Below are 22,635 nucleotides of genomic sequence, written 5' to 3'. Positions count from 1 at the left end.
CTATGTTGATTATTACTGTAATATTCCTTGCTTCCCAAGACTGTCCCAATTGCATCTGTCAAGATAGAAATTAAAAAAAAAAACAACTGATCAGTCCATATCATTGAGAGAAAAAGCAAAAGTCAATATTCCGCATTTCTCAAGTGCTCAAAATCACTTGAGCACTTAAAGTATTGGCTTAAATTTCATAAAATTTACAGAAATAATATACCTGGAGTCACTTTGCATTCTAATTTTAAGCCTCCAGAAAACACACATCAAGCTTTAAATAAAGAGGCTAGAAATTTATTTTAGATTTTGCACTGAAAACTGATAATTTCAGATAACCCTGAGGACCTGTGAACTAGGGTTTTAACAAGAAAAAAAAAATCACCTAATGTCATGCAAATTACAGTAAACTTGCAAAATCTCACAGCACAATAGGAACATCTCAATATATAAACTAGACTTAGAGAACTTGCTATACAGCTTTCAAAAAAAATCCGCACAACAGGGATGGAAAGAAAAAATACAGGCAAAATTCTGTACAACACTCTAAATTTAGACTTCAGCAGAATCTGAGTAACCAATTCTTTCTGAAGTCTTTGAAAATCTCAGCTGCAAGCTTTAATGTCCAGCAACCAAATATTCTGACCCCAATAACCTCCAGTAAGACTGCAATGCCCTAATGCATAATAGACGTGGACACAAACTTGTTCCATGATTTCCAAACCAAAGTAATAGAGGGAAGAATTACAAATTTAACTTCAGAACAGGATTTGCATTCATAGAAAAAGCTTTCCATGATGCTTTGAATATTTGTTAGAATGAAGATAGGAGGTTAGAAGAGTGGAAGATGTCAGAGGATGGTTGTTGTGGATTCACAAAAATTTAAGAGGTTAAAGAAGTAGTTCTTTTCATATTTATATAAGTCATACCTCTCTGACAGTGAAACAGGGCACATATATAGATGATCAGGTCAATTTGAAAATCCACTGCTCTTGAGTTCAGTAACATAACATTCTTCTTGTGTTACATTAAATCAAGGAATGCGATTTATGGTAGCTTTGGGTTGGATAGTGTTATAGTAACCCTAGTTTGCTGTGAAAAATGCAACAGCCAGATACAATAGCAATTTTTCCAACATGACCTGAACATTTTAAAGTTAATAAAACTTTTTTCTTTTTAAATAAGATGTTCAAACACAGAACAGAAAATTTATACTATTTTTGGTATTAAATGAATAGTCTCTGAACCAGATTGCCTGAAGACATAAGAATCATTTTTTAAAATGCAAAATTTTTGAAGGTGACTACTGTGATTTGTGTTGCAAAGCAAATAGATTGCTCCATTATATACCAGCTGGAGGTTTTTTCAGTGGATTCAATCCTAAATAAACTGCATTGCTGTAATCAAAACTGGAAGTCAAATGCATGCATTCTCATTTTGATGGTTTCATCAAAAGTTGTGTTACTCAAAGAGTTTCTGTTGTGAAAGTGGTTCCCACTGCTTCAGGTCTCAACAGCCTAGTAAACACACAAGAAAGCAGTGAAACTGCCAATGAAGCCAAATGGTCAAGATGCTCCATAGCTTTAGTTCAGACATGGATCTTTTCTAATTGCTACTCACACACAAGCACTTTATAGCAACAGAGCCTTTCTTGTAGTGAAAGGTTTCTAATAATGATCCATAGAAGGGCTAATGGAGTTTACCTGCCATTGTCTTGCAAGTGTGACATCTTTGTTGAAATTTCAATTGTGTCACTTTTACATTATATTTCAGCTAATATCTTCCTTATAGTTCACAAGCATACATGAATTAAGTCTTCATCCTTCCAGGAACTGGAAGATGAGCATTATTATCCACATCTTATGGGAACACACTAAGAGGCTGAGTTGGCTCTAAGTTACACAACAACTAGCATGCAAGTTAAAAATCTGCTATCAGTATTCCCTAATACCATTCTACCCCAAGTCTAATTATTGCTTCTCTTCTCTTGATCCTAGGGGATCTAACAATGGCTAGATACTTCTGGTTTTGTTAACTTTTGGTGACATTTTAAAGGAGAACTAAAGGTGAATAGCATACACAGAGTTGAAAGTTTCAGTGGCATTTATACCTGCATTTTTGTCAGCCTCCCAAAAAGTATATTCAGTAGCTGAAAGTTGGAAAACAGTAGCAAAAAAAATCCCACAGGCTAAATATTAAGTCAGCATCTTTACAGAAGACTTATGACAACAGTGCATATACTCACCAATAGCGGCTGTAAAGTACTGCTCAATTTCATTGGGGGTGAGTGCCCTTTCCCATATAATGAATTCATCAAATGCCCCATTCACATAGCGCTTAGTTTGATCCCCCTCTGTCCCAGTCAGTAGATTTGCACTGGGGTCTCCATAATCATAGAAAACTTTCCCATTTGGATCAGTTGTGTTTAGAGTTCCATTGACATAGACTTTCAATCCTTCTCTTGATTTCCAAGTGAAGAGAATGTGTGTCCAATAAGGACCTGCAAAATATTGATAGTCACAGCAAAATCCATGAATCAATTCCATTTAGATTCTTTCCTATTCACTAAGTTTTTGCTAAATTTTGCAATGATGTAGAGCTATATGGAAAGTGCTAACAGTTATGGAACATTTGTGTCACGTATATTAATCTTTATACACACGGGAAAGTCCATATTTCAGCAGAATGCCTGTTAGCTTTTGTCTGAACTCTTATTTGGGCTCACTGAAGTTGCATAAATTATGCTTGCTAGGTACTATTAGCCCAGATTTGAAGTCTCTTCAATACTGACTCAAAACTCTCCATTCAACAAGAACTGCATAAAGACTGCAAGAACTGGACAACAGGCAAATAGATTAACTAAAAGTTGTCTGTTTTTGTCATAGTTCAGAGGTCCAAAACATAATACTCATTCTTACTTAGAATAATTCACAAATATGCAAATTATTCTTACCATTTAACAGCTTTTATCTTAAAATGTCATTTTTAAACTGGATTTATTAAGCTGTATAACTCTGTTACTATGATGAAAGTCAGTCCTATTTTCCCAATTTAAAGGTAGTTAAATTAAGAGAAGATTTAGTGATTGCCAGTGGCATTATCAGAATCCAAGAATTTGCTCCAGTCATCAGGTAATACCACTTCCCAACAATATACAGTTTAGATCAAAGATAAAAGCAGGAAGATATTTTCTATTCAAAAAGTGTTTATTAATACCACGCAAAGCATACAAAACTTGATACTTAACAGATAATTAAATGACCAAACCACTGAACACATAGCAAGATAGTTATTAAATGAACTCTAAATTTGGGAGGCACTATAGCAACACACACATCCAGTTTTAGAACATACTGAGAACTCTTAGGGATTTACGTGCATTCCTCACTCCGCTGTTTCCATGTAAGTGCCCATTAATCTATCAATGTCAATAAGAACTCTATTTGAGGAACACCTGGAGTACAGATCCAAGGATATTTACTGAATGGCATCAATTCATACTTTCCCTCTCCCCACATCAAGAGAGCTCTTAGGCACAGAGCTGCATCTTTTTCTTCTCCTCCCCTTCCCCCGCCCCCAAGTCTACTTCTCTTTCCTGAAGTTGTGTTCTTAACATTATATCTCTCTGCAAGAATAAAGTAAAATATAACAAAGAAATGAATGAAGAAAGGGTGACCTTTACCTGGCGGACTAAAGCTTGCTCTCCACTTCATCATTGCATTTCCACGGGTGTAAAATTCTACGGAGCCTTCGCCTTCATTTGAACAGATTTTGAAACCACTGGAAATTACTTGTCCACCAGAGGCAGAGTGAAACCTAGCTTGCTGGTCTTGAGTCTTCCAGAAAAAGGAAAACGTTACTCCTGATGGAAGCAAGTGAGGGGATTTTAAATGAAAATAAAACAAACAAACAAACTAGTGCAAATAAAAGCTTCCAGTACTGTAGAATACAGACAGTGGAAATGCTTTTGAGGACAGATCATCTGCTAGCATACACAAGGACAGCATTTTTTGAATCAACAATGCTCTAACAGTTTAAACCAAATAAACATCTATTCCTTGGTTTTGCATCACACTGTCACATAGCCAGCACATAGTAATACCCACTACTTCCCAAGTAGCTTCTCTCAGTTGAAAATGAAGTTCCTTGAGTACCAAAAATTAAGTCTTTCCCCCCCGCCAGATTCACCCTTCCATTCCCTTTAATTCTTTCTCTCTCCACTCTCTTTAGCACTGCAATAGTCTCGCCTTCCTGTGATCACCTTTCCTCCTACGATCTTTATCTATTTCAAAACACAACCTCATTTCCTCCCCCAGCACCTACATCTTTCTTCAACATTCACCAAATGCCTGCAGAACAAGAAACAGCACATTCAGTGCTTCCAAGCTGCCTGGCTGCCAGCATGCCTGTGCTTACTGAGTTGCATCCATTGCCGATTATACTTTAATTCTTAAAAGCATGTTATCACCCGTGTTTTCACACTTCAGTGATACAATAAATGCTGAAAGCAAAGAACCAATGTAAAAGCAAGGGATACCTACACATACAAAGCCACAGTCAAAATTCTGATAAAAGTCAAAGAATCCCTTCCGAAGTGTGAGTGCAGTCCTTGCACATGATTACTTTGTTTACAAGTAATCCTGTCAAATTCACTATAAGTTTTACTATTTTATGGTAAGCCTGAAGAGATCTTCACATCATACATCAGTGAACAAACATGATTTCTCTAAAGATTGCTTATTTCTTTAATAAAGGTTACCTCAAAATGCTTGACTGAAATGTAAGTATCAAATCAAATGTTCCTCCCACTTCACAAGTTCACACTGTCTCTGCTGTAAAGGAGCTCTGCAGTCAAATGCAATTACAAAGAAAGTGGCTAGAACTAAACTGTTCCTAAAAATGTTCATCTCAGAATTTATAACACAAAGTGCTAAGAACAAAACCCAAGTTCAGTGCAGGTTGAGAAAATGCTTACAAAAGAGTACAGAAGTGGAAGAGGTTTTATGTCATAGAATCATAGAATTAAGTTGGAAAGACCCCTGGAGATAATCTAGTCTAACTTCCTGCTCAAAGCAGGGCCAACCTCAGAGTTAAATCAGGTTGCACAGGGTTCAGCCAAGTTTAACATCACCAAGGATGAAGATTTCACCACCTCTCTGTGCAAACTGTCCCAATGTTTAGCCGCCCTCATTATAAAGGATTTTTTTTCTTAGATCTATACAGAATTCCCTTTATTACCACTTGTCTCTGTTGCTTCTCACACTTTCACTGTATACCTCCAAGATTGTTTGGCTCCGTTTTCCTCTATAACCACCCTTCCAGTAGTTGAAGAGAGCCCTTAGCATTCCCTTCATGACAAAGAGAAAAGCCTAAGCCTCCTCTCCTATGTAGTATGGTCCAACCCCCTTGTCAGCTCAGTGGGTCTCTTCTGGACTCACTCCAGTTAGTCAGCATCTCTTTTGTACAGAGGCGAGGAGAGCAAAAGGTGGACATAATACTTAGATACAGTCTCCTGAATGCTGAATGAGGGTAATAATCACTTCTCTTAACCGGCTGACCATGCTCTTTTGACATGTAGTCAAAATATTTGTCTGGATGCCTGTCAGTAGTATTTGCAGGCTGTCCAGGCAGTATGAACTTTTCCAATTTGCTACCAGGTAGCCCAGCTCAAGTTAATGAAGCCCTCAAACTATTATGTACATTTCTTGTCAAAAACATAACTTACGTTTTGTAATTTTATGATTAGATAGAAATGCCTCGGACAGCTCACTAGTCAGAAATATTTTCCCTCACTACTCTGAACAGTTTTTTATACTATTCGCACATATTTTTTGTCATATTAACTTAGCAGAAATGTTAAAGTTTATATTATTGAAGAATAAGCATTTAGCTACGTACTATCTTCTTGTCTAAGCGATCTTTGTTTATCCTCAGTACAAACTGGGCACTGTCATACCTATACACCATTTCCAAAATACCTTATACATGATAAAATAATCACCAAGGAAATGCTAATTAACTATCATTAGCCTCACAGACATCAATCAGTATACGAACAGTCAGAGTTTACCAGATGTTGATGCATATGGGTTGAAAGTTATAAATGCTGTGAACACCCAACTCAAGAATTTGAGATCTGTTGTAAATGCTTGCTGATGAAGGTATTGCAATGTTACTCTGTGTTCGTGCTTTGGCTTCTCTAGAACACCAATAATAGGTTGAAACATTGATCCAACTCTTCTTCCAGAAAGCCATGCATTTCCCTTGTCTCTACATACTGTCCTTCATGGCCCTGCTAAAAGGGCCACCAAGGCTACGTTCATGTATTAGGCCTATTCAAGTGGTTCTTCTATCAAAGTGTTTCACAATCTTTTTCCCTGTATCTTCACAACACTCCTGTAAGGTAGAGGAGTGCTGTTATCTCCTCTTTATAGACTGGCAGTTGAAGTTTAAATGATGTAGATGAAAAGATTAAGTTATACAACATATCTGTGATGGAACTGGTTTCCATTGTCTTTGACTAATGTCTATCCTATTGGATCATCCTGTAGCTACTGTAACAGCCACCAGAAAGAATTACAGACCTAAATCCTCTTTACATGGATTTCATCACTTCATGAAGTGGTGAACCTAAAAGTAAAACTCACTGTAAGTCATACAATAATTCCACTGGAGTTTAGAAAAGTAATTTTTCCCAGACAGCTTGATAAAATATAAAAAGTTATTTTTGGTCAAACATAAATTACATCTTTTCTGACTAGATTCCCACATTAACCTAAAGCAGGTAAGTTCTGCTTTTATATATTTCTTCCATCTTAACTCTGGCTTATGATGCTTCACTAATTTCATGAAGTGGTACAAAATCAAACCTTGAAGAAACTTCTTATTATGCTGAAAGGCTCAAGCAGGAAGGAAGCATGGGGACAGCAGGAAAGCCAGTCAAGCAGGTTTCCTCTGGAACCTGCAAAGTTCATATCAGTCACCTGCTCCAACACAGACTTCCTTGGTCTTGTACCAGTCAAGTCTCACTGTTTTCCATCTACCCACTAGTAACACACTATCGCTGAAGAATACTGTAAATATAACTACATTTCAACTGAGAAGCACCATACTATAGTGTAGTAGTGACTGTATACACTGTTAAAATACTACTACAAATGTTTACCAATATGCAGAATCTCTACATCCTGATGAGAGAATATTTCATGAGGCTAATCTGAAGATGACTTTAATTGTAGCAAATCCAGCCCAATATATAGCTTTATGAAATTCTGTCCTGCAGAGGGCTGCTGTCTTTTTATTTCAGTTTCATATGTATTAACTAATTTCTACTGTGTTCAAACTAATGATTAAAAAAAAAGAGCTTTACTTGCATCTTTCACAAATACTTGTTTTGGCTAAAAATACCAATTTAATTAGTCCAAAACTACTCAGAGAAAACCATTATTTAAAACTAACCTGCGAAAGAGGTGGGGGTGAGGGGCTGAAGGAATGTTTCAACATTAAAAAAAAAAAAGACTATTTTCTCAAGTCAAAATAACAGTGCTGAACCTTTATTAAATTTAGGCTAGGAAAAAAAACACACTATTGGGGATTTTTGTTTCACAAAGATTTAGATTGTAATCATCTGGAAAGATCCCAAGACAACCCCAGAAGATATTCCCTGCTTAACTCTACTTAACACCAAATCCACACAAATGCAACCAATGAACATCAAGATATGTTTAAGCACACATAGGCTTAGGTAAAATTATAGCTTACCATTGCCACAGGTTTCATTTGATTCAGAGAAAAAGGAAAACTTTTTTTGGCAGGGGGAGGGGGGATTTTTTTTTTTTAAACTTGCTATAGTGATTTAGTATCCATTGTTTATGATTTCTTCTCTTCACATTTTATCTGCTGAACATTTCAGTGTTTTATAGTTTTAATGTTCTTGTTTGTGAGGTATTGGAAGAGCTCTGGTACTATAAAAATAATTTATTCTGATTATTATGTTATACTGTAGCTGTAGAAATATTAGTACTTATGATTTTTATTTCCCAGTGGTATGGAAAAAATATTAGAAGATATGTTATGTATAAGAAAATATGCCTGCAGTAGGATACTCAATTACCTTTTCTAATACTCTCAGGTAGTACCTGTATACCATCTGCTATATGAGTTTTTTCCTACTTTAAAATGTTAAGACACAGCTCTTACTACAGCAGCTCAAAATAAATCCTATTTCATGTAATGTTACCAGTTTAAAAGATAGCCTAAATCAACAAAAGAAAGAAAATTCAATATTAACAGTACTACTTAGGCTCAGGGACTGCTGGAGGTTATGTATAGAGAGCCACAAGTTTCCACTGATTCTTCTACTTTTAATGAATTTTAAGTTTCACTAGTGACTGTTTTCTGCTAGTGACTATTTTGTTCGGTCACAGAGTTTTAATCATCTTCTCTAAGTTAACATATTGCCAAACCTGGGCACCCTTATTACACCTGTTATTTTGTGATCTTTGCCCAAGAGGAAGAAAAGGAAGAGAAATAGAGGGAAAAGATTCAAACTAGTGGCACAAATGGATTCCCAGACACCAGAAGTGTAAAAATTTTGTTATCTCCAAAGGTAAGCCTGAAAAAACATTCCTGCTAAGAGATCACACTGGAAAACCTAGTCTCCTAAATTTGAAACCTATAGGACAGCTTATCTGTTTGTCACACTGCAGTTCTTGTAGGAATTAATCTTTGTGTCACAGGAAAGATACTGGACACTGTAAGCTTGTTTCTGTTTTTGTTTATACTAATTACATATTAGATCACTGATTTGAGTAGCTGGTTGTTAGTCCTAATTCAAATTGCAGTTAGAAAAGAATAACTTTTCAGCAATCAGCACTCAATTGTCTTAAAAGTCAATAAAGAGAAGCGCCAAAAGTTAGAATTTTAAAGAGCTCGTTCCCATTAGGAAAGCAATGATGATATATTATTTAATGACATAACTAAACAGCATAATAAAAGCAAATAGTAATGTTTGAGTTGACTGACCTTCAGGTCCACAAACTTCTGGGTTACTAATGCAAGAATTTTGGTAGCTTCCGAAGAACAGAAAGGTAACCCCTTTCTTTTCAGTGACGTAAATTCCTTTGTTCACCATTCCTTCTACAATATCTAAAGAAGGAGAAGCAAAATAATTTTTAAGATATATATCAATTAAAACTTCACGGAAACATTACTTTAACACTCATACACTTCATATGTTTATCTGGTCCCAACTACAGGGGGGCCCTTTGTTTTTTTTTTTTAAAGGAACCATACAGATTATAGTTCTTACATTTCAAGTTTGTAAAAATCATAATTGCATGCCTCACCAGATTCTTGCTTCACTAAAACTGTTCAGCTGAAGCAATACAGCCAAAAAAACATTATTTCAAAATAGTCTGAATAAACTTTACACTTTCCAGAATTCATTATACAGGACACTTCATATAGGTATTTGTCTTATTATTAAGAATTAGAGATGGTCAAGAAATTCTTCAATCCATCAAAAAAATATAACAGAATAGATTTTTTCCCCCCACAAAGTTTTCCACATTCCCTTTCAAAAATGACCAAGGCCACTTTTCATTAAAAAAATATTTCAGTGAAATATATTCGACCAGCCGTATTTAAGAGGCACTAATGTCCTTTTTAGACATCCATTGGTATGTCATCATTATCATTTGGAAAGGCTATTTCTTTGTCTAACATGTAATGACTAACTGTCTTGTGATTTCTGATTGTGATTTTCTATTGTGTTCACTCCTAAAAAAAGTTCATTTGTCTCCTAGTAACTAAGGCACATGAGCCCTACCAATTAAAAAAAAAGAGAGAAAAACACACACTCACACCAACACAAGACACTTGTTTTACTGTAGAAAACCTCCCCAAGATCTGCAAGTCAATGCTCTAGCTGAGTGCTAACACAGTGAGAAGTTCAATTCATTTACCCTACGGCAGAAAAATAAAAGGGGGGAGGGATCTCTAGCAGTGAAGGCAATAAGAAATCACAATCAAAAAAATTATTAGAGTAAGAAAGTCTGTATTCTACAGGACCCACAATTTAACTTCATTTCTGAGCAGATAGAATGTAATTCTCCAGTTCGGATTTTCATCCAGGACACCAATGTTAATACTGTTGTTTGTGACAGGGGTTCTGCAAGGATTCAGGACCATGGTTTTAGGACTCTCCTCTATACCTTCTTCTGAAAAACAGTGTTAGGTAAGAGCTCTTCCAAGGGCAACACCAGCAAGGAGAACATAGTCTTTGCCTGCTCTGAAGTACAGAAATTGCCTGCTAGGTTCTGCTTGATATTTGAAATTGTAATGATGTCACATGGGAAATCAGGCAACTATGCGAATAGTCTAAGATATGTGCATAGTGAAGGTTGTGACATAAGGGGCTTTTCTCTGCGTTTATCTCTAGGTACCCACCTGACTTAACAGAAACCTCTTTGCACAACAGAACGCAGCACAAATCATGGCAATAGCCCATACAGGCAGTGCCATGGCAAAACCCTCTATCTAGAGCAGTAATAACGAATACTATTGTTGCTGCCTCAAGGTGGTGCATCCCCCCTTATGCAGCAGGGTCCTGTGTGAAAGGGAATCTCATCTTCAAGCCGTAGACCACCAGCAGGATCACAGAGAGAAAGCAGACAGCAGTCATGGTGCTAGCCCATCCATAGGGTAAACCACTCGAGGAAACAGGAACAGCACAGTGTATTCAGTGAATTTATGTCCAAATATTTTCTTGGTTCATCCCAAATCTCACTGCAAATATTGGGCAGTTTTCAGGTATCTTTCCTTCCCTTTGAGCAAGAAGTCAAGATCTATCTCTAATTGACAGATAAAGTTTAGCTTCTTTAAAAACTTTGAGAGCATAAGTATTATGGACTGAAGCAAACATTTCTAAATTCTCTGAGTCATGTAAACTCTGAATTAATTGAGTCAGAATAAATCCCATAAGGTAATGCATTCCTGTTTCCATAGCATTTCCTTTCCTTTGCCATTGATGTCACTCTTTAATGTTCATACTGAATGTATCTTATTATGTGAGAGCTATGCAAATGGCCTATAAAGCAGATAATTGAAGACTGAAAAGAATTAGGGTCATTTGAAGTTCATTATTAATAGAGTTCAGATTTGCCAACATGCTTTTACAGTTAGAGAGTAGAAAAATAGTGGTTTTAGTCTTCTAATATAAACCTTCTAGTATCTGAGCAGCCCAAACAACAGTTCTAACATTTTCATCCTTCTCATTAGGTCAGATTTTCCAAAAACTAGATGTGAGCTGATACCTAACTAAGGTGAACAACAGGTCAGATTTTGTTTGCAGCTGCACTTATATAGTAACTCCTAGCGACTTCAAGTAAATTACTCTGAGCTTATGCTGGTTTAGTCATAACAAGTTTCCAATCTGCTGTGTTTCTGCCTGGGGAGTTATCATTTTCTGTTCTTCCTTTTATCTCCTGGCTCATGTTGACATTTTTAAAAAGTCATTAAAAGAGCATACCTCTATGAGATTTGTGTCTGTTTTTTCTGTACGTTAATCAAAGATGTCATGATTGAAGAGATCTTACAGGCTTTGCAAAATTGGTTGCGTTTGTCTTTCCTAATGGGTCCCTTAAAAAGGGCTATAAATTGGTGAAATGGTTTTTCCTTTTAACCTTGAAAAAAGTCAGCTTTTTTGTTCCTATATATTCCTCCAAAATGTCCATTTCGTTTAACTTAATACAAATATTTTAAGTTTTGGAGGGCTTCTGGTGACCATCCATCCATGGAATGCTGAGCATTAGGATGCCTATCCCAGTAATTAAGAGTAATTCAAATAATGTTGCAGGAGTGCTTTTTGATTTACATCAACGTAAGCATAAACAGAACTTTACCACATGACCACTTGAACCAAAACCCAGTTTTAACTTTGAATCCAGTGCATAAGAACCATCCAAGCTTGACAAATGCAGAACAAAAGAAAATATGTAAATCCTCACCTACAGTTGCAGAGAAGTTAGAGTAGGCAGAGTCATTGGTATATACAAAGGTAGAGTTATGGGAAGGAAGCACAGTGAAGTTGTGGATTCTTAGAGCTGGGTGGAACAACAAAAGAAAACAAGCAAAACAATGAATAAACACAATCAGTAATGAATTAACCAGTTCATATCTCTCAATATACCACAGATCAGAGATGTTGCTCAGTGGCCTTTAAAGCTATTATACAATCACTTCTCACCAAGGACTTCTGTACATGTAAACGCTGAATCATTTAACCATACAATTTAAGCGGATACAGTACCACTAAACCCAGTCTTTTCTGACAGGAACTGAAGAGAAAAACTATAAAATAATACTACTGCATTCAAATGAAGGGCTCTAATATAATTATGTCGGTAAGGAATGCAATTCTTATGCATTCATGCAATTATAACAAAGATCATTACACTGGTGCAAAAGCTATTGGTAATTCAAGTCTATGGGCAACTGACAAACATAGGCTTAGAAGGACAGCCTCAGCTTAAAGGCATTTCTGTTTGGAACTCTTCTATCTACTGCAGTTTTCAAGAGCCATTGAATTAATTTGAATATCTAACAAGAAAGTACTTTTCTTTAATTTTCTGGGCTTATTTTGATAATTTAACAGTATCTTGTACACTATAACTATTTACCCTGAGCAGGCAAATAGAGCCTGATGCAAAGCCTGTGAAAGTAAGTAGAGAAATATTGATTGGTTTGGAATTTAGACCAAGCTTGATCACAGAAGGAAAAGGCAAATGCTCTCAAGCGTCATAAAACCTCAAGACAAAATGCATGGAAAACTAGGGGTCAGATGAAAAACTTGATCATGTCCCCATTTTTTTTTAATTCACTGTATTTATGTTGATTGTGTCCCTTCAATTGTTCCTACTAGCTTTACTGCTGAGATAACCAAAAAAATAATTTGCTGACATTGACTCTCACCACACAAATGCATTGAGAGATATAAATCTGGCTTCACACACAATGACTTCAACAAATAAAACGGATTAACATGACGGACAGATTATGATGCTTCAAGGATTTAAGAGGAGAAATATGGAATGAAAATAATCGCATGACATTATGACAAGTGGAAAAACATCAAGAAAGACTCTAGCAATAAACAGAAGGACTGCATAATCAGAATGGTATCAAAAACAAGAAAGTTGTTGCCAGCATTGGATTACAACAATAAAGAAAACTTCTCTTGTGTTTCAAAGTCAAATATCAGAGACATAAAACTTCTCCTGAGGGCAGCTGAAATTATATCCATGTATTATAAGGCACAATATAAGCAACTAAGAACTAAGAATTTGAATTAACCACTATACCATTAAAGAAAGAATTCAACATTGTCAGAACTGCACTGCAGAGAAAGATCTTGGCTGCTGGCACCCTCTGCAAATAGCGAGACAAGGTCCTCCAAATCTTTTTTCAGCAGTCGTGCCGTTGGCTCCTTTATAAATTTGTTTAACACAATGGCATAATAGGAGTCAAAGAGGATTGCTCATGTGAACCAGTCCTATTCCTACAAGAAGTTTTGCAGAATCAGAAACTATGTATATTCTCCTATAACTCTTCCATGATGCTAAAGTAAAACATTTCTGAATTTCACTGAAACAATGCCATTTGATACATTTTTTAAAAATGCTCTTTGTAACCTTAATTGTGCAATTATGATTTTTCCAAGAGCTGTATTTTGTGTTTCATGAATCTTTTTCAAGTACTTAATATATTTATAACACAGCATGCCAAAACAATGCTAGATAGAGTGCTTTACTCCAGTTGAAACTATGTGAAGTCCACTGTCAGAAAAAATATTTACCACTGTGTTAAAGAACTCATATGGTAACTTTTTGTAGGCCAAATTACGATCCTTTTGAAGTCAATGGAAATGCTGCAATCAGTCTCTAACAGGAGTAGAATAGTGCCCAGATTTATTTCTACGCATCCAGTTTCATTCCTTTAAGAAACTTCCTGGAAAGAGGAGTCAAAGAGTCTAAGTTTAAAATACTTGAGCACCTCTGGAATAAGAGATTTTAGATATTTATAGGTCGAGGTCTTTTCCCCACTTATGAACTGTGATTGATGTTACCATTTTTGTGTAATAAATAGCAATAACTATAGCAGTATCACTCCCTGTGGAACCCTCCAATCCTACCAACTTCCTTTCAAATCAGTGAGTGTTTTACCTTGACAAGCCTCTCATGATTTAGACCAGTTTGAAAAACTTTTTGAAGTATTGCTGCAATATTGTTTTAAGGAATCATTCAAAAACAGATATAAATGAGCAAGAAATATTCAGGTAACAGCCTGTGCTTCTCTTTCTATGGATACTATGTGCAATTTTCAAAAGTGCCTGTATAAGTTGGGCATTTAATTCCTTTTAAAAGGCAAAAAAAAATTAGGTATCTTCACTACTGGCATAGCCAAAGATCTCACTGAGTATATCTGTGCTCGTTATGCATGTACCAAATCAACTAATAGCAATGTAATTTTAATTTTAATTAACCATTTCTCTTTGTAATCCTAAAAATGTGTAGACAGCTCAAAGTGTCCAAGAATACTCTCTTAAAAAAAAAACAAAAAACCCACAGTACTCAAATACAATATCATCTGGACATCTGAGCATTACTAAAGTATTAAAAAGAAGTCTCAACTGCTGTTGTATAAAAGCTAACCCCTTTTTATTTCTCCCGCTGCCTTTCTACTTACAGACTGCCACAAATACTTATGTTATTGCCATTGTCAACAAATTCTGTGTCTACCTCCATTTGTATCCCGAAACTCATGAATTCCATCCACATCTTCCAGTGGCCAGTAATGGGAAGCCGATGCCAGAACTTTGAACCCTTTCAAGGAAAAACAGATGAAAAGGTCATTAAAGTAAGGTCCAACACTGAGTGTAACAAGTCTCCACAGAGGAAAACAATAAAGGAGGTCAATAGGTTAAGTAAGACAAGATATTTTATGTAAATCAAACACTGCACATAAGCAAAGAAGACAGACTATAAATCAAAATGGCAGAGAAGGTTAAAGCCATATATCTGATTGCCCACTGCAGAGAATCTGTTTTTTCAAATGATTTTTTTATTCTAACTGCATTTGAAATGCATAGTGATCGCTGACCAAATCTCTGCCAGTGTATCAGGCAGCATTCATTGAAATAGCAGTTGAGGCTCTGGTCCAATAATTATAAGATTTTAATAGATATGACACAATAACTAAAGGTCTGCACAGCTTTCTAAAACACAATAGATAGTACAAGACACACAGAAGGGAATGCTGTGTAGGCCGTTTAGCTTCTATAGCATAGTTCTTCTGCTCCTTCCTCATATAGAAACCTCTCCATAGAGGACTCAGCTCTAGAATCCAAGGGAATAGGAGAAGATGCTAGCAGGTTCTCAGGAGTCTCATCCTTTTCTCAAAACCCACAGGAGAAACAGTACAACACCTTCCGATTATATTAATCTGAGCATTTTTTACCCCCTTTCTCTATGGGGACACGCTAGTCAGACATAATAGGGAGCAGTACTCAATGGTGGAAGAGCTGTGATGTGGATGAGAGCATAAGGGTCTGAACAGGCAGCCATCACTGCACAAGAGGCTAGCCTTAATTCCTCTCATCTTAACATTATATAGGAGAACTATACCCTATAATGGAAGGAAACTCCAGGGTTCCAAAATAATAAGCAATATATGAAAAGAGTTCACTACTCTGCATTAACTATTTGTTCAGAATCTTCTTCACTACATCAAAAACAACGTGACTAATGAGAGCATTTTGTTTTTCTTAATGTCCTCCTCAGCATCAGGTGGACAAGCTGACAAAAGCAGAAAATCTGATCGTTTCCCCTGCCCATTGGCAGATTTATCTACACAGTCTAATTGACAGGATTTAGAAGAGATTTTAGAGAGATGTGATTTTTCAAACCTGAGCAGAAGCAGGCTACCCAAAGCAATTAAATTTTATGTTAAGATAACAATTCTATTTTAAGGGTATAGCACTAATAATGTAATAAAACATGAACTGTATTATCTTGTTAGGTGCAAGAAACCTTTATTCCCCAAATTAATTTAACCCACTGTGCTGGAAGAAATTGAATAATTGCCTATATCAAAGAAGATTTTAGAAGGCTGATACAGATGCATGGAAATATTATAGTGATTGCAAATGAGAATGTTTTGTTCATCATCAAGACGTATCATTCTACTAGTATGAGTTAATCTTTTCTCTTTGGTGGGGGGGCGAGGGGGGGGCAAGAGCAAATATTTATAAAAGCCAGCATTTATAGGGGTTACTATTTCTCTACTAAGTTTTTCAATCAAATTTGGTGATTGCTAGAAAGTGATGTGGTCCTCCCTCAATTCCCTCTATCCATCCCAAAATAAAAAGTATTGACAGGTGTCAAGTGTTCTTCGTCCTTCTCCCCTCTGCATCTTCTTTCATACACAGAAGATCTTCCATAGATTTATTAACCAAATGATTTCCCATATCCCTGATCACAAGTTTTGTAAGTCCTTTCCATGTAACACCTTGGGATGCAGCTCTACCCCCTGCTCCTGTTTTCAAGCATTAGACAAAGTATAAAGTTGGGAAAAAAAAAATTATTAATTTCAAAAAAGTCTACCTATGTCTTTGTCTTCATTATTCTGATGGATAGTTAATATTATGTTTGGACTGACCTAATGAAGCCCCATTTTAGTTCCTGAAAACTCTTACTAACAAAGTAACCTTACTTAAAGTAGATAAACAGTAAGTGTGCCTTCAATAGCACTACCCAACAAGTACAATACTGCTGATCCTTCTGGGGTCTCCAAAGGACGTGAAGCAACTCTCAGTTACAAGTTATACCATATCAGCGGCTCAGTCCTACACTCACTTTTGATTCTCAAGCAACCTTTCAAGAACCTGATGAGCGAAACAAGTTGCTTAAAAACCACCTGTCAAACAATATGCACACCATACCAAAGCTCCCAAAACTTTATAAAAATGGAGTGCAAATTAAAGCAAACTACAAAGCAGTGTCCCTTGACACTTACAGCCTATCCCCCACCTTTCCTTATCCTTGAGAGAAATCAAAAACAGTTTGCCCATTTGATAATCACTCCAATGTCTTGGATACAGAGACCAGTCGTTTACACTGAACTTGGAGGGGCTAAAATTTTCTTTGCACCCTCGAACTGTCTAACCCACGCTGTCTTGATCTCCTCTGCCGTCCTGGTGTAATTTCAGAGCTGTGACAAAAGAGTCTAAGATTTTCCGAATAAGAGAGGAGAGCTGATAAAACTGCTAAACATCACAACAAAAAATTGTAGATCTGAGAGCACAGAATTAAAAGAAACCATGCATCTTATGAGGACACACAGCCTGCTCAGACTTCCCTCCAAACTGAATTATACCCAAGGATATCTGACAAATGATTCATAATTGACCAGAATGTGTTATTGGCCTCCCTAACTAGGAATGTTTGCAGTTGCCAGAGAGGTTCTCCCACAGAGAGGGAGCATGACAGTAATTAGATGAGAAAGGGATCTGTTTAGAGAAATGGATGAGCTCCTATGGTTACATTTGCTTTGCGTACTTGGAAAATACAGAGAAAGGTACAACTGCTAACCAAAAGAGAAAGCTATTGTAAGGTAAGAAAAGACAACACCACACACATACAAAACACAGTCTGAAAATCCCAGGGAACCCAGACTCCACTAAGCTGAGTGTGGCAAAGCACACTGAGGAAATAAGGTAAACTTTTTCTTGTTCCTATACCCTAATTTAAGTAAACTAAGTCTGGGTGTGTGCTCAGTTCTATTTTTGCAAGAAGATACACTGGCTACTGCAGAAGTGAAAGTGAAGAATTCCTGCTGCATTCAGAGCATCCACATAGGCAACCTGTGCTAGTATACCTCCACCTGGCTCTCAAACTACCAGCTCTATTTTGCTAAGCACAGAATATGCCTGCAGTTTTGCAGTGTGCTTTTATGCAAACATCTCTTGCTTCCATTAATATCTAACTTTTCGTGTTAGAAAAAGCATTAAAATTTACAGAGAGATGACAGAAAAAACACAGTAAAATACAGAAAAAGAACAGAAAGAAAAGAAGAATCCAGAGAGAAAAATGAATTGATGGCACAACATGGCATAAACACTACTAGTTGTAGGTCCATCACAACAAAGGCCTTTATGCATTACTGTGACTGACATCAGGCAAACACCTAAAGAGAAGCTATATTTTATGGAGCTTATATTTAAAAGCTGGGAAAAAAGAGAATGGGAAGGGTAACAGAGATACAGCAAAGGAGTGAATTGTGTCTAGCCACGCTGCATGGAAACTGGCTTTCCTAGATCCCAGTTCTGAACTATATAAAGCAAGCCGTGTTGTCACCCTGCTTACAGCCTAGAGTCCTAAAACCCGGAGGGGGTTGGGGGGGAAGGGCACGGGCGGGCAGGGAACAGGGACCTATTGACTTGAATTCAGCTTCCACTTGCAATGTTCTCTCAATAGGTAACTCTGTGTGTTTAGAACCAAATCATGAAACTTGTTTACTGCCCAGTTCAAATCCAAAAAGGATCACTCACAGCTGTGCTCGCACACACACAGTATACTACAAACCAAGTACTACAAACTAAGTGTCGTATAACTCGCCTCCTTATTGAGTGAGGCCTTTTTTTTTCTTATTGTGCCACCAATTAAAAGCCAGTGATCCAATCTATAGGAACAGAGACTATATTTTCATTGTTTTCCAGTGAAGGCATAACAAAAGAAGCTAACTTGGCTGAAGAGACTGCAATAGCCAACAACACGGCTTCTCCACAGCATGCTGTGTTTTATTATGAAAATAATTACATATGGTTAAAACTTAAAAGCACAAAGGAATACATAAATTGGTGAAACAGTAAAATTGTACTTGTACACCACCATGAGGCTTGAGGTTAAACTATTTATACAAACAGAAGAACTCTGCAGTTACACACAGACCTCAAATAAGCTTTGAGCGAGTTTTTCTACACTGAAAACAGATGAGAGCCCAAGTATGCTCTATGATTGATTTAAATTTAAGCAAGAAGGCTGGGAGGAGGGTAGATGGCCTGAAGCCATGCCAAAGTACTGGAAAGTATACAAACCGTAATATTTAACTGCAAATCAATGAATTTAAAATGCTGAACACTATGAAATTGTGGCAAAAAGTCATCTGTGTAGAAGTCTGATTCAGAGAACTCATATACAGTGATCACTTATTATTACTTTTTAAGTCTGAGTTTTTCTATGCAAATACAAGCAGTTTTTCTCTATATACGTTTTTATGCAGAATATTTAGTAGAGAGAATACTGAATTTAAACTGATTGAAGCAGTCTGATACATTCATATGCCAGTTCCGTATTCAAAATGTAATAAAGTCTGAAGTAAGATCACTGTTTCTTTGGAGCTACTAAGAAAAACAAAATATATAAACCAAAAAGCAAATAAATATTTAAGCTTATTGTCATAAAATATAAATAGAACATTTCTTACCTGGGTGTTTGGGGAGCTGGGAATAGTTTCCATACACCTGCACATAAAACATTACATAATGAGACAGTGTGAAGCAAAACTTGCTAAGAGGAATCCAAATAAATCTCAATGCTAGCCATATTCAGAATATTACCTGATATTTGGATTGCAATAAAACCAGCAAAGAATGACAACAGAGTAGAGATAATAAATTCTTCATGGTCTTTTAAAGGTTAAAAGTACAACAGATATCAAATTCCTGTAATGTTTCAGTCATAAGTTTTCCTTTGCTCCTTTTTGTATTAAAAGGGACATTTTCCATGCAGGTTCAAGAAGTCCGTTCCTTCAGCGATGGCAAAATATTCTTCCAGATCTTTTCAGTAATATCTGCTTGCTTCACACTTTGATCTCTTCATTTATCCATAAATAAATTACCATGACTGGAGCAAAATTATAAGAAACGTGCATCAGATCCAAACTTGTATCGTTCCATGGAAAGAAGTCAAATATTTCTGTTACAATCTACGCCAAACAAAAAGATTGTTTTCAACTTTCTTTCTATAGTTGTCTTTTCCTTTCAATTACTTTCACGTTGTCAGAGATCTGAAGCCAGTTTTGGTTTTGCTAGCAAGAAAGTGTACTTCCTTATAGTGCATAGGGCGTATAACTCTTCACTATTTCCTCAGCAACTGGACTAAAATGACTTGTTAACTCCTCGCTTGTCCAGCTCACGTTTGCAACTCCATCTCAGATCTTTTTGGGTGGAGAGCAAGCCTGAGTGATGTCATGCTTTCTTCTCAAACTTTGTCCCATTCTGGTACTCTATTTATATCACGTTGCTGCTGTCTTTTTTCAGGGTCCTAACACCAGCCAGCTAAGAACAAGTGGAAACAAGTCAACGTGGTTCAGCAAACAGACCTAAGAGAGTACTGTTCTTGGTGATCTGCACACTTAGAAAAGAAACAAAGCCAGGACAAGTGTTCATATTTCAAATTCATAGGAACAATATGACAGATTTAAGACAGGAGTTTTTGAAGGAGATCTAAAATCTTTTTATTAAAATAACAGTTTGTATTTCTGCCTAAGAAATATGAGTTTAAAAAGCTAATTAAAATCACATAGCACTCTGAGGGATTAATTATATTTTGTCTCTATCAAGATGGGGAAACCAAGGCACTAACCATTTGATTGACTTGTTCAAATCCACTCAACAAAACTATTGGACAAGCTGAGAAAAGACTCCTAAACTTTTATAGGAACCACTTTACTTCCATTCCCTTTTTATCAAAATTAATTACATTTAAGTACATATTTTAATAAAAGCCTCACAATTACTACATTCTAAATTATATCACATGCATTAACCACTATTTTATATGTTAAAAAAAAACCCAGCAGCTAGAACTGGTTGATATATTTTTCATTTACTCTTTTCTTCTGTGTTAATATCTTGTTTCTGAAAACAAGTTCCTTCAAGTTCTTCAATTTCTCAATGAAAAAAAATGAAACAATATATTTTAAACAAATTTTGATAAGCTCTCCATCCCTGTTCATCTCTTCTCTGCATTCCCATTTCAGCTCTTTCTTAATCCTCACGTGAGCCATATACAGGTGAGGTAAGCAAGATTATAACCTAAGAAATCCGAATCAGAACATGCTAATATCTCAGCAAAACTCAAATTGTTTTATTTATCATTTCTTCAACTTAGAAATATGTCAATAAATTAGATCTCATTTTCAGCCCCAGATGCTTCCTCAAGCAGCAAAGCATTCCCTACCTGAAATCCATGGAGACACAAGATGCTGATCCACAGAAAAAGATACCATGCAATTCTGCTTCCATGCACACCACTGACCATCTATGGCTATCTTGGACTCTTAAGTGTTTCAGCTACCCTTTCCCCCCAACTTTCCATTTTGTGGTTCTTGGCCCCATACCTTCAGGTTCCTATACCAGCCTATATTTGCCTGGTCCCTTTCCCTTAAGTCTACTCCCTCCAGGATATTAACCTTCTTTCCTACTTGTCCTCTTCTTAATCACAGCTTCTTCGGTACCAGGCTCTTGGCTAGAATGGATTATTGCTTTTTGATGAAACAATTTTCTACCGACACTCTCTGCAGAGATGATAGAGCAGGAAGGCCAGTAGGTTTGCCTAGTGATCACAATCCTGATTTACCCAGCTGACTTCTCAAATGCACACTGAACTTCTGAAGTGTCTGAAGGTATCCAAAATCCTTGCAGATGACTGGCAAGTAGATGGGACTTCAGGGCTCCAAGGACTGAAGAGAACATATTTAATTTAGAAAGCAGCAAGATATTCATGAGGCATGAATATTTCAATGTGACCAAAATTAATTATGATAAAAGTTCAATATTGGGAAAAAATTAAGTATTTGGATTGTAACCCTGATTTCGGACCTACACAACAAAACAACTGAGAACTTTAAATTTTTTTTAGGAACTGAAATTCATTTTGCTGCTTAGTTATAACCAGTCTGACTTTTGCTTATTCTCTAAGTCTTGCTAGACTCCTTCCATTGTTATGGTTAGCCAGAAACTCATTTGTATCCAGAAGGAAAAAATCTGTGCAAGCCCAGGAATTCTGCATCATGTACTAACAGGTAGAGCCACCTTAGAAATAATGAAGGGCTGCAGCAGAAAATCATGAGAAAAAGTAAAATGTAAAAAGAGAAAAACAGGAATTTGAAATATTTGCCAAGAAAGCCTGTCAAGGGAAAGAATATACTTACCAAAACAATTGCGAGAATCCAAGCAAACACATTCACTGCCAGAAATTTTTGTGGAAACAGCAAATTGCAAGCAGACAGAGATTACTTGCAGAAACAAATTCTGAATTTATTCGTGTGATTCTCTGGAAACTGATCTGAAAAGTCACACTGCTCCCACCACAGGCCAGAGGTAGTATGGGGAATCTTGCACGCAAGCCAGATCAAGCAAGCCGACACTCAGCAGACAAGCCATTTTAGTCAATTATTCTCAAAGAACCTGCAGATGAAATAACATTCGTTTAAAGTACTTGTCCATAGTGATAGCACAAAGCTCCGTACACACTGTGCGGGTAACAGCCTATGCGGAGCCCCCCGGCCAGGCTGCTCCCAGGACAT

At 36.6% G+C, this 22,635-nt stretch overlaps 1 protein-coding gene across 1 annotated transcript in view; it reads right to left on the bottom strand.

Moving 5' to 3' along the window:
- ADGRD1 (adhesion G protein-coupled receptor D1) overlaps window positions 1–22,490 on the bottom strand; it is a 168,062-nt gene extending 145,572 nt beyond the window's left edge. The window contains exons 1-9 of the mRNA XM_026058791.1: window positions 22,261–22,490; window positions 21,288–21,789; window positions 19,664–20,459; window positions 19,531–19,567; window positions 14,787–14,870; window positions 11,997–12,092; window positions 9,013–9,135; window positions 3,671–3,850; window positions 2,234–2,488 (exon numbers count right to left, since the gene is read on the bottom strand). Coding sequence (XP_025914576.1) covers window positions 2,234–2,488; window positions 3,671–3,850; window positions 9,013–9,135; window positions 11,997–12,092; window positions 14,787–14,870; window positions 19,531–19,567; window positions 19,664–19,729 — 841 coding nt within the window. The 5' untranslated portion in view covers window positions 19,730–20,459; window positions 21,288–21,789; window positions 22,261–22,490. The remainder of the gene's footprint in view (window positions 1–2,233; window positions 2,489–3,670; window positions 3,851–9,012; window positions 9,136–11,996; window positions 12,093–14,786; window positions 14,871–19,530; window positions 19,568–19,663; window positions 20,460–21,287; window positions 21,790–22,260) is intronic.
- Window positions 22,491–22,635: the final 145 nt, after the last annotated feature.

The sequence above is a fragment of the Apteryx rowi genome, unplaced genomic scaffold (assembly GCF_003343035.1).
Source record: "Apteryx rowi isolate R43461 unplaced genomic scaffold, aptRow1 scaffold_15, whole genome shotgun sequence".
Lineage (NCBI taxonomy): Eukaryota > Metazoa > Chordata > Aves > Apterygiformes > Apterygidae > Apteryx > Apteryx rowi.
The sequence above is the reverse complement of the archived record's forward strand: the minus strand, read 5'-3'. Positions and strand labels throughout refer to the sequence as shown.